The sequence below is a fragment of the Heptranchias perlo genome, chromosome 6, assembly GCF_035084215.1.
Source record: "Heptranchias perlo isolate sHepPer1 chromosome 6, sHepPer1.hap1, whole genome shotgun sequence".
NCBI lineage: Eukaryota > Metazoa > Chordata > Chondrichthyes > Hexanchiformes > Hexanchidae > Heptranchias > Heptranchias perlo.
The window spans coordinates 24,082,969-24,097,416 of record NC_090330.1 but is presented as its reverse complement, the minus strand read 5'-3'; the positions used below and the strand labels follow the sequence as shown (position 1 = coordinate 24,097,416).

Genomic DNA, 14,448 nt, shown 5'->3' with positions numbered 1-14,448 from the left:
GAACAGTACCTCGCAAATGTGCCTGCTGCCCCTCGATCATTCTCCTTTTAAAGGTTGGCCCCCTGGGGTTCAGCATCTGTGTCCAGCTGAGCAGAGCCTGGAGAGAAGTGCGCCCACTGACGCGGACTCTCCACAGCTGCCCCTGCCACCAGTGTCTGCTTTTGCTCACTTGTGCGTGGTGACTCACCAGGTGCCAACCCAACTAACTGACTACTAGGACCTACCAAGGTATGAGTATCTGCGCTGGTGGATGGCTCTCTAAGATGTAACGGTGCGCCCTCAGAGGGGAGCTCCTCTGAGGAATTGCCCTCTGCCATCACTGTGGTCGCTGAAGGGCCTGGAAGAGAACAGAAGGTAATGTTAAGCATCATCACAAATGTGTAATGTTGCGATGAGCATACTGAGGTGTTCAACGTGCCAATCATTCTCAACTTCAATTCATGTTGAGTGTAATGAATGTTAAAGTTGTGTCATCAGACGTTTATAGGGTGCCAGTCTCAGCGTCCCCGATGGACAGGCATTCGAGGGTGCGGCTGACCTGCAGGTCGTCCTCCTCTGCCTCTGTGAGGACCACTATTTGTTGTGGCCCCCCTTCAGTCCTTGCCCTCTCACGTGCATTTTGCGTTCTCTGTTTCTACAAGGGGAGAAAGTACAGACGTGTGAGTGAGTGATGAAGTGGTCAATGAATGAATTGGTTTGGGAGAGGCTGACTGTGAAAGACATGCATCAGAGGGTGATTATGTGACAGAGATATCACATTGGTTCAGGATTGGGGAGAGTGATAGTTGTAGGTTCACAAATGGGGAGATGAGGAAGTGCTCAGGAAGTGAAGGTAAGTTGAGAATAAGCCTTAAGTGGGTGCGAGGAGTGATGTGATCGAGTAGTCTAGGCAGTGCAGAATGATGTTAGTTTGTGGGGGGACGGGCGATGTGCAACACAGAATGCAGGAGAATCAGTAAGTGTACTCACTTTTGTTGACCTAGTTAGGTCATTGAAGCGCTTCCTGCACTGGATCCAGGTGCGGGATATGTTGCTCCTGCTGGTGACCTCCTCTGTCACCTCGAGCCAGGCCGCCTTGGTGGCAGTGGTAGGGCGCTTCCTCCTGTCGGCCGGGTAAAATTGTCCCCACCTCCTCTTCAACCAGGCCAGCAGCACCTCAAGTGAGGCATCGCTGAATCTGGGAGTTGCCTTGCCCTTCTGCTGCTCCATTCTGTCTCCTTGCTCCTTGCTTCAGCAAAATCCATTGGTGCAATGGCCCTTTAAATCTAGATGCTCCAGCTGACAGCGGATCATGCAGGTGGGAAGTCCGCCCACTGCACAGCTTTCGGATGGCAAACCCGTAAACAAGATTAATGGTCACCAATTAAGTCGCGATCGCGTGGGGAATGGTAAGGTTTTATTATTCGGGTTTACTTGTGTGCCCATTGACCCCCCTTCCCCCCCCCCCACCCCCCGGCTGCCTTATTAAAATTATGCCCATTGTGTCACAAAAGGCATTGAATAAATGCAAGTATAATATATATTAAATCTGAGTATTCTAAGTTACTGATTTTTCAGAAGCTAGCACCACTGAAAAACTAATAGTGACATTTGTATTCAGTTAATGGAGCTTCTTTGAGATGTTAAGTTTTCATAATCTTAACAGGACTCTTATCTTAATCTATTGTGAAAGTGATGAAAGAGAAGCCAGAAATTTGAACTGATGGGTATTGTAAATATGAGCCACTGTAGTCTGATGCTGGGAGGAATATTGCACAATGGACGAAATAAAAGTGACTCCTAAATAAAAAGTTTAGTTTAATTTTTTAGCGCTGTGTAAAATGAACTAGTATCAGTCATGTCTGGTATAATAATGTGACTCTTTCAGAAGGAAGGTGGAGATCATGCACACGCACAGTCTGTTCACACTGCTTGGAGAAAGGCTCATGCTTCACACCAACACTCTTACTATAACAACATACAACACACTTTATGAGGTAAGACATTAAACAAAAAGAGATAGCTTGGCAACTACTGTAACTGGTATGAGAAGCATATGATATGCACATTGCAATTCAAAAGTAAATTTGTTGTATTTTTTCCTGCAGCTATAACAACAATAAAATAATCTCATTCCTTTAGAATATTTATCAAATTTCTGCATTCTGAATCATTTCCTGTGTGAAAAAAGGCAAGGTTGCTGTGGTTGAGGCATTTTTCCAACATTTTTGTCTTCTGTTCGTAGCAAAAAGATGTTTTTCATAAGCTGATCATGTGTCCAATGATATAGAATCTGTGCCCTTATACTTGCTGCATATCGGTTAGGATGCGTAGGTTTAACGATTAAACCCCATTTGCAGTATGTTGTTCACTGGAGATCACGTGGTTGATTCTTAATGCCCTCTGAAGTGGCCCAACAATCTACTTGGTTTTAAAAAAGAATCACTTTAGCAACTAGCGATGGGCAATGAATGCGTTACCAGCATTGGCCGCATCCCGAGAAAAAAAACAATGAGGTGCCTGCTATGTCCTCCTGTATCTCTTAAAAGGCAGAAAATGCTTGCTGTTAGGTCAATACCCACAAGCTAAAACTATTAGATTTATTTACAGATTAATTAATACACAGAAGCCAAATGATAAAACAAATAATGAATCAGTGCAACACTTACAAAGAAACAAATCAGAATTAGTCCATAATAGGTTAAAATACCCTTTTTTAGAACCTAGTCCTTAGAGTCTGATAAGTGTCAAGACTTTTGAATGAAATGGTTAGGTAGACTTGCAAATCTGATGTACAGTAATGATGCAAATTTCAGTTCATCCGTGGAATTTAGATTTCCTATGAGAACTAAAAATTATAGAAGAATTCCCCAGTAATTCAATTTAAAGACCTCAAGTCAGAGCTATCATACATTATTAAAGCAACAGTAGCAGGAAATATTGTATAGAATAATGATGAGCAGGTGCTTATAGGTCATCTGGGTTGAGCTTTGGAGGGTACCAATAAATCTTGAAATGATATAATGGCTCCTCTTCATATTGAAGATTTTTTGTTAAATGGATAGAAAATAAAATAAACAGAAGCTGGAAACAGAACTATGGACAGTACTACAAACTATCCTGTGCTCTGAATCTGCACAATATGTATGTTATGCAGGAGCTTGCTATTTTCCTTAACACAATGTTTAAATACAAAATCCAGACTATAATTTGTATTTTACTTAAAGAGCTCAGGAGTTGCACTTTGTATTTCATGTACCTCCATATTTGGAGAACTTAGAACATATCTCCAGGACATGTGACTTAAATACCAATTTTACAATAGCTCATGTTTCATGCAACATTATATTGGATACATACATAATTATCCCTCAAATAGAAATGTGTGATTTCCAGTAACTGTGCTTGTCTATCAGAATATTTATACCACAATGGACCACAATTAAAGAGGTGTTCGTAGAAACCACATGTATGAACTTTTTCAGGTTGAAACTTAAAGTAAAACTCAATAGAACCAAAGCACTTTGAAACTTGAAATTGTTAATTGGTGTGGAACACAAACGATCATGGCCTGTTGTTAATCACAGGAGAAAAAAAAGCTCAAGGCACACCTCAGAATGAGGCTGTTACACAGCACAGTTGAGAGAAGATCATCTGCATGCTTAAAGCACAAGTGTTATGAAGGAATAATGTCCCACATGACTTCCCCTCCCATTTTAGACAGTGAATTCTTATTCCTATATGGATGTTGAACTTGTTTCCAAGAATGAGAATCTATGTCCTTAAAGAATCTAATGTTATTAAAATGGTAGATACTATAGCTATTCTGTGAATGTTTACTTGCTACTGTGAAGGAAAATGTTCCATGTCTTTTACTTTTTGTTTAGATTTTGACTGAACAAGTGTGCACACAGGTTGTTCACAAGCCTCATCCAGAACCTGACTCAACAGTAAAAATTCAAAATCCAAGTGAGTATACATAATGTTTTTTTTAGTGTTAATGCGTGCCAAAACGTGTTTCCAAAGGAACAAAAGTGCAATAATTGGTATTAAAAAATGATTTTCCTGTTGTTACTTTGTCTTCACTTTCCGTTCATCACCTCCCCATTTTCCAGCAAGCGTCTTCCGTTCTCTGCTGCCAGTTTTCCATTCTTCATGACTGCCTTGCCTTGAGAATATCTGCGGCCCAGCTGTGGAGCAACATTGACAGGGGTCTGGATGACTACAACTTGATGGAAGTCATAATGTGCATTGAAGATTTGTTTACACACCATTTATTGTGCATAATTGTAAAATAAAGAAAACAACTTGGGAAATGCGATTTGCCTTTTAAAAACATGTGACATGAATTTACATTTGTTGATGTGTTTTCAAGGTGTGAAGCAGTTTACATAGTGTGGATAATGACAGGAAGAAGCAGCAAGTGTGGCCAGGAGGGACAGTAGTTGTGAGAGCAGAAGCAGAAAGAGGTGTGGTGAAGTGTTCCATGTTGACTTGAGGAGAGGCAGGGAAGTGGGGAAAAGAAGGATTGATAGTGCTGGGGATAAAGTAGTGTCTTGCAGGACTGTGTAGAGAGTAAAAAACATGTAGAGGGGAGTCCATACTTTGGCGTTCTTAGTGAGATAATTAAATCTTTCCTTCATTGCAGCCAGGGACAAAGCTATGTCATTTACATGCTCTGCCACCTTTCCCCATTCTTGCTAAATAATTTGCCTGGGCACCCATCATCAATTACTTGGTCTATCAGCACCTCCACTATGAGAAACTGAGAGCCCTGGTTGAAGTCATGGTGCCTGCTGCTCCGCAGTATTGCGATTTGTTACCCACTATCGATAAATGCCCTTCCTCTAATAGTGTTGCAGGCTGTCTTTAAGTAGTAGCTGCCCCACCAGATGTCCCACCCGCCCCCCCCCCCCCCCAATCAGTGAGCTGCCTACAGAGTGCCAGTTTAAAAGTGGCAGCTCACTGGTTCAATTTAAAATAGGCCCGACCTCAAATAGAATCAGCGTGCGCCCGTACTTTCAGGTGGATAGACGCTCTGCCCACGGCCTACCTGATTTATGCTATATGTGAAAATCACCCACAGTTTATTTATATATGTATATATTATGTCTAACGTACTATATCTTGTCTTTTTAGTGATTCTCAAGGTAGTTGCCACCTTGTTGAAAAATTCTACACCAAGCAATGAGCTGATGGAAGTTAGACGTCTGTTTTTATCAGATATGATAAAATTGTTCAGTAACAGCCGGGAAAACAGAAGGTACGTTGTCACAACTGACACAAGGCGTGATTTATGTATGCATTTTTATTTTTACATATATATATTTCAATAACTAACATGCCTGCTTGGCAGATAAATTTAGGTTAGCTTGTCCAATGGCACAGTTGTGTGCAGATCCTGTGGTTTCAACCATTCCTTGTTGGGGGAAAAAACATTGGGCTGGAAATTTCTCCAAGTGGCAAACCAGTAGTGGTTGCTGTTCATTAGATTTAAATTCACCTACTAAGTTACCGTGTTCTTCTTGGCGGCAACTTCCTTCAACTGCGACTTCAAAAAACATCAGCTTTCTTTCCCGGGCTGTGTGAGTGGGGAAAGGATCGCTAAGGCCCTTCAACCAATCAGCTTGAAGCAAGCCGCACTCTGAGAACCAGGAAGTGCAGTTCACAGACAAACAGCGCAGACTAAAAACCCAGATGTGCCCGATAAGGTATTATAAAATGACATAGAGAAAGCGAAATAAAGATAGGATAAGATTAAAAGATTGAGATAAAAAAAGACAGAGGAAAAAGTAAAAAAAAGTTTTAATTTTTTAATTACATTTTTTTTAAACGTCCAAAAACTATTAAAATCAGGAGTAACGAGACTCCACATTTTTAAGAGTTAATTTTTAGTGCCAGAGAGGTTGTTTGACAGTCATTAAGACTTACTACACTGTTAAAACTTAGTTCAGACCTAAACAAAACTGGGCATACCTGTCTTGTGGCAAGATCAGTTAGTTTCCAGCTGGGCAGGAGAGCATGTTGGCGCCAGTCAGTTGATTCCATTGATTGCAGCCGGCGATATCCCTTTAAGGCGATGCTGTCACATCACTGGTGAACCAGGAAGAACAAGTTCCAGATTTCCATGTTCAACTGCGCATGTACCATCGCCGAAACTTGCTCTTTGATTTCGCCCTTAATAAAGGTGAATGCTGTTAAGCTCGCCGTTATTTTAAAACCAATTTCTGGGCCATTGTATCTGTATTCTGTGCTTTTATTCATATTTTGTGGTTTTCCACATTTAATGAACTACATGACTTTTATCCCCTTTTATCTTTACTTCTTTCTGTTTCTTTCTTTCATTCCTTATCTTCTTGGTCATCTATGTGCAATTAGAACTATTTCCTCATGTGGAGGGTAAACGGTGACATAGACTGGTTATGTTGAATGGCCTATTTCTGTGACGTAACCTCTATGTATTTCTATGTATAACTAATACTGAATAAAAATAAACACTTATTAAATTTAGTAAGTTATTTTTCAAAGATGTTGGAAATACACAGAGGCCTGTCAACGTCTGACATTTTGGTTAAGACACTTCATTTTGATCAGTTAAGAACATAAAAGAATCCTTCCACACTCCATGCTTCAATCATGGACTCGACCACTCCCAACCCCAGACCTCCTTAATCTGCTATCTATGTACCAAATCAAATAGCTCTGAATGATCCTCTACATTGATGAACCTTATTAATTTTAATACATCAATCATATCCCCCTCACTTTTCTTTACAATGAGAAGAGTCCCAGTTCTGTAAGTCTATTCTTGTATGAATTATTTGCTGGTCCCTTAATCATTCAGGTAGTTTTTCTCTGCACCTTTTCCAGCTCAGCTCACTACATCCTTTCTATAGTGAATCCAGAACTGCACACAATACTCCAGGTGCAGCCTGATCAATATACTATACAGTGACCGAATAGTCTCCTTCAATCTACATTATAGAACCTAATATCTCGCTTGCTTTCTTGACAGCAGCCAATGACTGATGTCTTGAAAGATCTATCTATTATGACACCCAGATTTTGCCCTGATTTGTTCCTGGATCTATTTTATCATTAATCCTATAATCTTTCTGCTTATTTGGTATCCATAACTGCATGGCTTTACATTTACCCACATTAAACTGCATCTGTCAGTTATCCACCCACCTTCCCAAACACCTCGAGTCCTGCAGTAGTTTGTCAGTATATTTCACCCTATTAATATTTCACCCTACTAAACAGCCCTGCTACATATATGGTATTTGTAAATACAGGGCCTGTTGTCACTCCTCCACTCCGTTTTGGCATCATCCAAACTTCAGCCATCTTTCCTTATTGTGTCTTAAAGAAAACTTGATTTTTTTAAAAAATCACTTTCTTGATGAGGGGCCATTGCAAAAATCAAAACTCATATTTACATTTTACGGAAAATTACTTTTATAATGGTTTTTATTCATTAATTCAATTATTTTTGCACACTATTCAACAATATTATAAAGTTAAAGATATGTGAGGCATTTTTGCTGCAAGACTGCTTAGACTATACTACAATTGAAGCCTTAACTGAGGAAGTACCTGTGAAAGGTGTGTTCCCCCATCCCACGCCACACCCCCACCAATATATATATCTAGAAACATGCATAGATGAACTTTGTGCTTGACCAGGGAATGTTCTCTTGTATATAACATATTTACTAATGTGAGATACAGATGTTGATGATGAACGTAACATTACATTGATCCACTTCTTCAGGTAGATGGTAATCTATTCTGTATATGCACATTTCTATTGTCAGGTGCCTCTTGCAGTGTTCAGTTTGGCAAGACTGGATGTTCTCCCTTGGATACATAAATCCAAAATGCTCAGACGAACAAAAAATCACAGAGATGGTGTACAACATTTTCCGTATTCTCCTGTATCACGCAATTAAGTATGAATGGGGAGGCTGGCGTGTTTGGGTAGATACTCTCTCAATAGCACATTCCAAGGTAAGGTTTATTTACTAGTAAAATCACCTTTAATAAACATGCAGAGGTTGTCTATAAAATGCAATGTTCAAATCCTGCTGTGGAACGCCTTTTTCTTAGTCCAAAGGGAGGCCCCTTGTACTATCTTCTGTTTGGCGAATACTGTTGTATAGTTACAATTACCATGTATAAATCCAGTAGTACCGGACAAGGGAGTAATGGAGAGTGACAAAACTTGCATCTGAAAGCAGTAACTTGCTCCCTGAGATGATTTAATGTAGTTCAGTTGACTATATACCAATAAATAGTTCAGGAACTGAAGAAGATTGCAAATATATGATGCACAATGTCATGTGCAGTTCATTGTCACCCTCTTCTGGCAAATTATAAAAATTGCAATATAGGTGTCTCTTGTATTATTTCCTGACTTTGTTGCCCATTAATTCATTCTTTGTCTCAATTGGAATGGGAATCAGCTTTATTATTTTAACATTTTTTTCTTTAAGCATTTTCTGTAGTATTTGAAAAAAACACTAAAGCAATAGGGTAAAAATATTAGACCAAAATTATCCTTGTACCTTTGGTATGACTGAGACTGTCCAGCTGGTAAAGCTGCATTTCTGTCTGGGATTGCATGGTATTGTGTTTCCCCATTATGTTTGAAACTTGCTAGGATATTTAGTAGGTATTGTTTCATTCATCCTAATCTTTAGTTTCTCACATTGTCCTCCATTCAGGAAGAGATGGAACAACATACTTAATAATATGCTGTTCTGGCCAACAAGATGCAGCATAAATATCTCTGCCTCTAATTTCGTATCTCTTGATCCCTGAAATGAAGTGCTTAGCCTTTAGGTAATAAAGGAAATACACATCGCTCTATCACTGCTGCAGCTAGCCTGTTTTAGAGCCCTCCTAACCCATATGACCTGTATTATGCATGTACAACATGCATTGGTTTATAAATATTCATGGTTTCTGTTTTTTTGTCGCAACTGCAAGAAAAACACCATTATAATAGCAAAATGGTGGTGGACAATTAATCAACTAACTGCAGGAGGAGGCTCTGTAAACATCCTCATCCTCAATGTCCAGCACGTGAGTGCAAAGGACAAGGCTGAAGCGTTTGCAACCATCTTTAGCCAGAAGTTCCGAGTGGATGATCCATGTCGGCCTCCTCCCGATATCCCCACCATCACAGAAGCCAGTCTTCAACCAATTCGATTCACTCCATGTGATATCAAGAAACGGCTGAGTGCACTGGATACAGCAAAGGCTATGGGCCCCGACAACATCCCAGCTGTAGTGATGAAGACTTGTGCTCCAGAACTAGCCGCGCCTATAGCCAAACTGTACAGCTACAACCCTGGCATCTACCCGAAAATGTGGAAAATTGCCCAGGTATGTCCTGTCCACAAAAAGCAGGACAAATCCAATCCGGCCAATTACCGCCCCATCAGTCTACTCTCAATCATCAGCAAAGTGATGGAAGGTGTAGTCGACAGTACCATCAAGCGGCAATTACTCACCAATAACCTGCTCACCGATGCTCAGTTTGGGTTCTGCCAGGACCACTCGGCTCCAGACCTCATTACAGCCTTGGTCCAAACATGGAGAAAAGAGCTGAATTCCAGAGGCGAGGTGCGAGTGACTGCCCTTGACATCAAGGCAGCATTTGAGCGAGTGTGGCACCAAGGAGCCCTGGTAAAATTGAAGTCAATGGGAATCAGGGGGAAAACTCTCCAGTGGCTGGAGTCATACCTAGCACAAAGGAAGATGGTAGTGGTTGTTGGAGGCCAATCATCTCAGCCACAGGACAGTGCTGCAGGAGTTCCTCAGGGCAGGTGTCGTAGGCCCAACCATCTTCAGCTGCTTCATCAATGACCTTCCCTCCATCATAAGGTCAGAAATGGGGATGTTCGCTGATGATTGCACAGTGTTCAGTTCCATTCGCAACCCATCAGATAATGAAGCAGTCCGTGCCCGCATGCAGCAAGACCTGGACAACATCCAGGCTTGGGCTGATAAGTGGCAAGTAACATTCGTGCCAGACAAGTGCCAGGCAATGACCATCTCCAACAAGAGAGAATCTAACCTCCTCCCCTTGATGTTGAACGCCATTACCATCGCCAAATCACCCACCATCAACATCCTGGGGGTCACCATTGACCAGAAACTTAACTGGACCAGCCATATAAATACTGTGGCTACAAGAGCAGGTTAGAGGCTGGGTATTCTGCGGCGAGTGACTCACCTCCTGACTCCCCAAAGCCTTTCCACCATCTACAGGGCATAAGTCAGGAGTGTGATGGAATACTCTCCACTTGCCTGGATAAGTGCAGCTCCAACAACTCTCAAGAAGCTCGACACTATCCAGGACAAAGCCCGCTTGATTGGCAGCCCTTCCACCACCCTAAACATTCACTCCCTTCACCAACAGTGCACTGTGGCTGCAGTGTGTATCACCCATAGGATGCACTGCAGCAACTCGCCAAGGCTTCTTCGACAGCACCTCCCAAACCCGCGACCTCTACCACCTAGAAGGACAAGAGCAGCAGGCACATCGGAACACCACCACCTGCACGTTCCCCTCCAAGTCACACACCAATCCCGACTTGGAAATATATTGCCGTTCCTTCACTGTCGTTGGGTCAGAATCTTGGAACTCCCTTCCTAACAGCACTGTCGGAGAACCTCCATGACATGGACTGCAGCGGTTCAAGAAGGCGGCTCACCACCACCTTCTCAAGGGCAATTAGGGATGGGCAATAAATGCTGGCCTTGTCAGCGACGTCCACATCTCGTGAGAAAATTTAAAAAAAAAATTTTTTTTTGTACAAAAGTACTCTGTTAGATTGGGACTTATGAATTCATTAGATTGAAAACTTTGCAGTGCACTATTTCAGTTCTCTAGTTATTATTAAAGTTGCAGATGTGATACAAGATGATTATTGCCACATCTGACTGACAACACATTTTTCCCACTTGTAATGTCAGTGCAGATACAGTGGTGCACTACTGATGCTTACTTGCTGTAGGGAGTCACATAAAGATCTCATATTGGTCAAATTTTAAACTCCCACTGCAGTATGTGTCTTAATATAAACAGATCATATTCCTACTGTCAGTTCATATCTGGTGTTTGTAAACACTTGCATCTAATTATTTTCCAGGAACTGCCAACACATTGTATAGCAGGTGAGGTAGGAGTTCTGAATAGAAGTTTAAAATCTGTGACAAAACAAATTACACATAAAATGGTGCCATGCGAATTAATGTTTTTATCAAAACTAGAGTATCTGATATCGATTCCAGTCTTTACACAGGGATACCGTGAGTATATATTTTAAGTTATAAGGGATGTGGAGAAAGATACCAAAATCTGGTCCAACTATAATCGGCTAGTAAAGTAACTCATTCAGTAAGTTGCCCTACCTCGGCTGTCAATAAGATCTCTGTTTGTGTTTTTTAAATTTCTGGAGTCAGGTGAGAAACAAGTAAAAAGTGTAACCTGTTACTCTGATTGCACTTTATTACTGTCTCCTAATTAGCAAAAAGCTAGGCTTTCAAACCATTCCATAGTTGATCAAAAACTGATTTTAAGTAGTGTAACCTCACCTCCAGAAAATTCTTGAGCCTCACAATGTAAGGCAAAATGTTGCACACAGGTACAGGATTTCTTGATGTAAGGATTAATTGTTACTATACTAACTAACTAGAAGTGTACCGCGTTCCTGATTTATAAACTGATAAAGTATATTTTAAGTGTACTGCACCATTTTAGACTAACTTCAAATTGCTAGCAGTTTCATTAGCTCCAACTGGTAAGTGTTTGCTTTGATTAAAATGATTTAAACTGGTGGTAATTGTAGATGAGAAGCAAGAACCATTGTATTATTTTTAATTCAGATTTTATTGTTACTTTTGCGGAGTCACAAGCAGAATGATGTGTTAAGCTCTATCTGAATGATTTGGTCCTTTAGAAATCTGTTAACTACAGTTGATTGATTGTAACTAGTATATCTGTTTCTGAAGGTGACCTATGAAGCTCACAAAGAGTACTTAGCCAAGATGTATGAAGAGTATCAAAGACAAGAAGAGGAGAACATCAAAAAAGGAAAAAAGGGCAGTGTCAGCACAATCTCTGGCCTTTCATCTCAAGCAGTAGGATCCAAAGGAGGCATAGAGATCAGAGAAATTGAAGATGGTTCCCATATTCAGAGCCCAGAGAGTGAAACTGATTACCCTGTCAACACAGATTCTAGAAACCTTCTAGTTGAAGCAAGAATATCCAGTAATGGAGTAGGAAGTTCAGACAGACCAACAACAGGAGTGCATGTGGAGGTTCATGATCTCTTGGTGGATATCAAAGCTGAGAAGGTAGATGCCACTGAAGTAAAGCTTGATGATCTAGATCTGTCACCTGAAACATTGGTAGCTGGAGAGAATGGTAACCTGGTGGAGGTAGAATCTCTATTAGACAACGTATATACCTCTGCTGTTGAGAAACTTCAGAGCAATATAAATAACACCTCCATTACTCAACAAAGGGAACAAAGAGACAGTGGTCCCTTGATATCTCTGGTAGATGAAAAGGATGATGAACCTGTTAATAGTACCTCATTTCTGTTTGACAAAGGAACAAACCATCAGGAAAAACTATTGGCTGAACTGCCTTCTGCTGATAATCTTTCCATTACAAATGTGCAGGAGAATCAAATACATACAAGTGCTAGTGATGACCTGGGGCTGTTAGCTCATATGACCAGTAATTCAGACATTACGAGTCCAAAACCTATATCTGAGGGTAAGGATTTCAAAATCCCAACCAATTTGGATGAAATGAGTATCCTGTCTGAATCGGAGGGAATTGTTCCAAAAGTAATGGAATATGCAGAAATGATTGGCACACCCATTGATTCAGAACTGTCTTCAAAAAAAACTGTTGGTAATTTAGATGCTGCTAGCACAGTATCTGATACTGACAGATCTGACGATGGCAAGGAAGGAGGGAAGGAAGTTAAAAAGATTCAAACCACCGCCACAACCCAGGTAAGATAAAAAGGTTCCTAAAATTATAGTTTTGTTACGCTTTGTTCATCTTGTTAATTGTAGTTTGTTTCTATAACAAATAATTTTCTTTATCAAATTTGCAAATCAGAACAGTTTTTTATTTTTTCAGAAATGTGAGTGAAATGTACTTATGTTTACATTTCACGATAGCTTACTTGTTTATGCTCTTCAGTGATACTGATGTCCATCTTTTATCATGCAAGACAGCATGGCAAAATTTGTTATGAAGATTTGTTAAAATTAATTAAATCTTTTTTTAATTTATAGGCTGTTCAGGGTCGAGGAGGCGGGTTACAAGAAAGAGACCTTCGTGTTGATCTGGGTTTCCGAGGAATGCCAATGACTGAGGAGCAACGCCGACAGTTTAGTCCAGGACCACGCACTACCATGTTTCGCATCCCTGAATTTAAGTGGTCCCCCATGCACCAGCGTCTTCTGACAGATCTGCTTTTTGCTTTGGAAACAGATGTACATGTTTGGCGGAGGTGATGAAACATTAATATTATTTTTTATAAAAGGCAGTAGAAATAAGATTTAAATACAACATAGAAAAGAAAGAAAAAGAATTGTATTTATATAATGTCGTTGGCATCCTTAATATGTCACAAAACGCTTGACAGCTATTGAAGTGTACTGTTGTAATGTAGGCAAATACAGCAGCCAATTTGCACACAACAAGGGCCCACAATTAGCAAATGAATGACTGACCAGTTAATCTGTTTTGGTGTTGGTGGTTGACACTGGGAGAACTTTCTGCTCTTCTTCAAAAAAAAAAGTGCCATAGGATCTTTTACATCTATCTGAACAGGCAGTGAGAGCCTTGGTTTAAGTCTTATTTGAAAAATGGCACCTCTGACAATGTAGCATTCTCAGTACTGCGCTCGGTTAGGTGCTCAAGGTTGGAACTCATAACCTTTTAACTCAGAGGCAAGAGTGCCACCACTGAGCCAACCTGATGAGAAGTGTAGTGTAATGTTGAGAAATTCTATTAGAATTAGCTGATTTAAATTGTTTGATTTGTTTTAAATGGGATAATGACATACATGGCAGTGATTACAAGGCAGTAATCCTGTCAGTGTGTAATAAGCTGCAAGAATGAAATTTTTAACTGACATTTAAAACTTCAGAATTTTTTATTAAAATGTATAATGTGAATTTGGAGCATTTTCCCCATTTTCAGACCTTTTTTTTGCGATAGTGGGTTTCAGCACTGATTTATTGCCTTTGTACTTGTTCGGTTGATATATGATGATGCCCACACTGAACAACTAATACATAATTGTATTGAGTAAAATCTACCAGTGTTTGACAAATAAAGCTATTAATAAATATTACATATTTAATAAGCAAATCAACAGTATTGCATTTAAAGATCCTTCATAAAAGATGATCTTGGGTACACTT

The 14,448-nt window shown here is 40.2% G+C and overlaps 1 protein-coding gene across 2 annotated transcripts in view; it reads left to right on the top strand.

Annotated features, from left to right (window-relative positions):
* The window catches only part of nbeaa (neurobeachin a), a 637,170-nt gene that overhangs the window by 214,042 nt on the left and 408,680 nt on the right, over positions 1–14,448 (top strand). For both annotated transcript variants that reach the window (XM_067985944.1, XM_067985943.1), the window contains exons 18-23: positions 1,868–1,976; positions 3,867–3,948; positions 5,119–5,242; positions 7,800–7,992; positions 12,007–13,023; positions 13,312–13,529. In XM_067985944.1, coding sequence (XP_067842045.1) covers positions 1,868–1,976; positions 3,867–3,948; positions 5,119–5,242; positions 7,800–7,992; positions 12,007–13,023; positions 13,312–13,529 — 1,743 coding nt within the window. The remainder of the gene's footprint in view (positions 1–1,867; positions 1,977–3,866; positions 3,949–5,118; positions 5,243–7,799; positions 7,993–12,006; positions 13,024–13,311; positions 13,530–14,448) is intronic.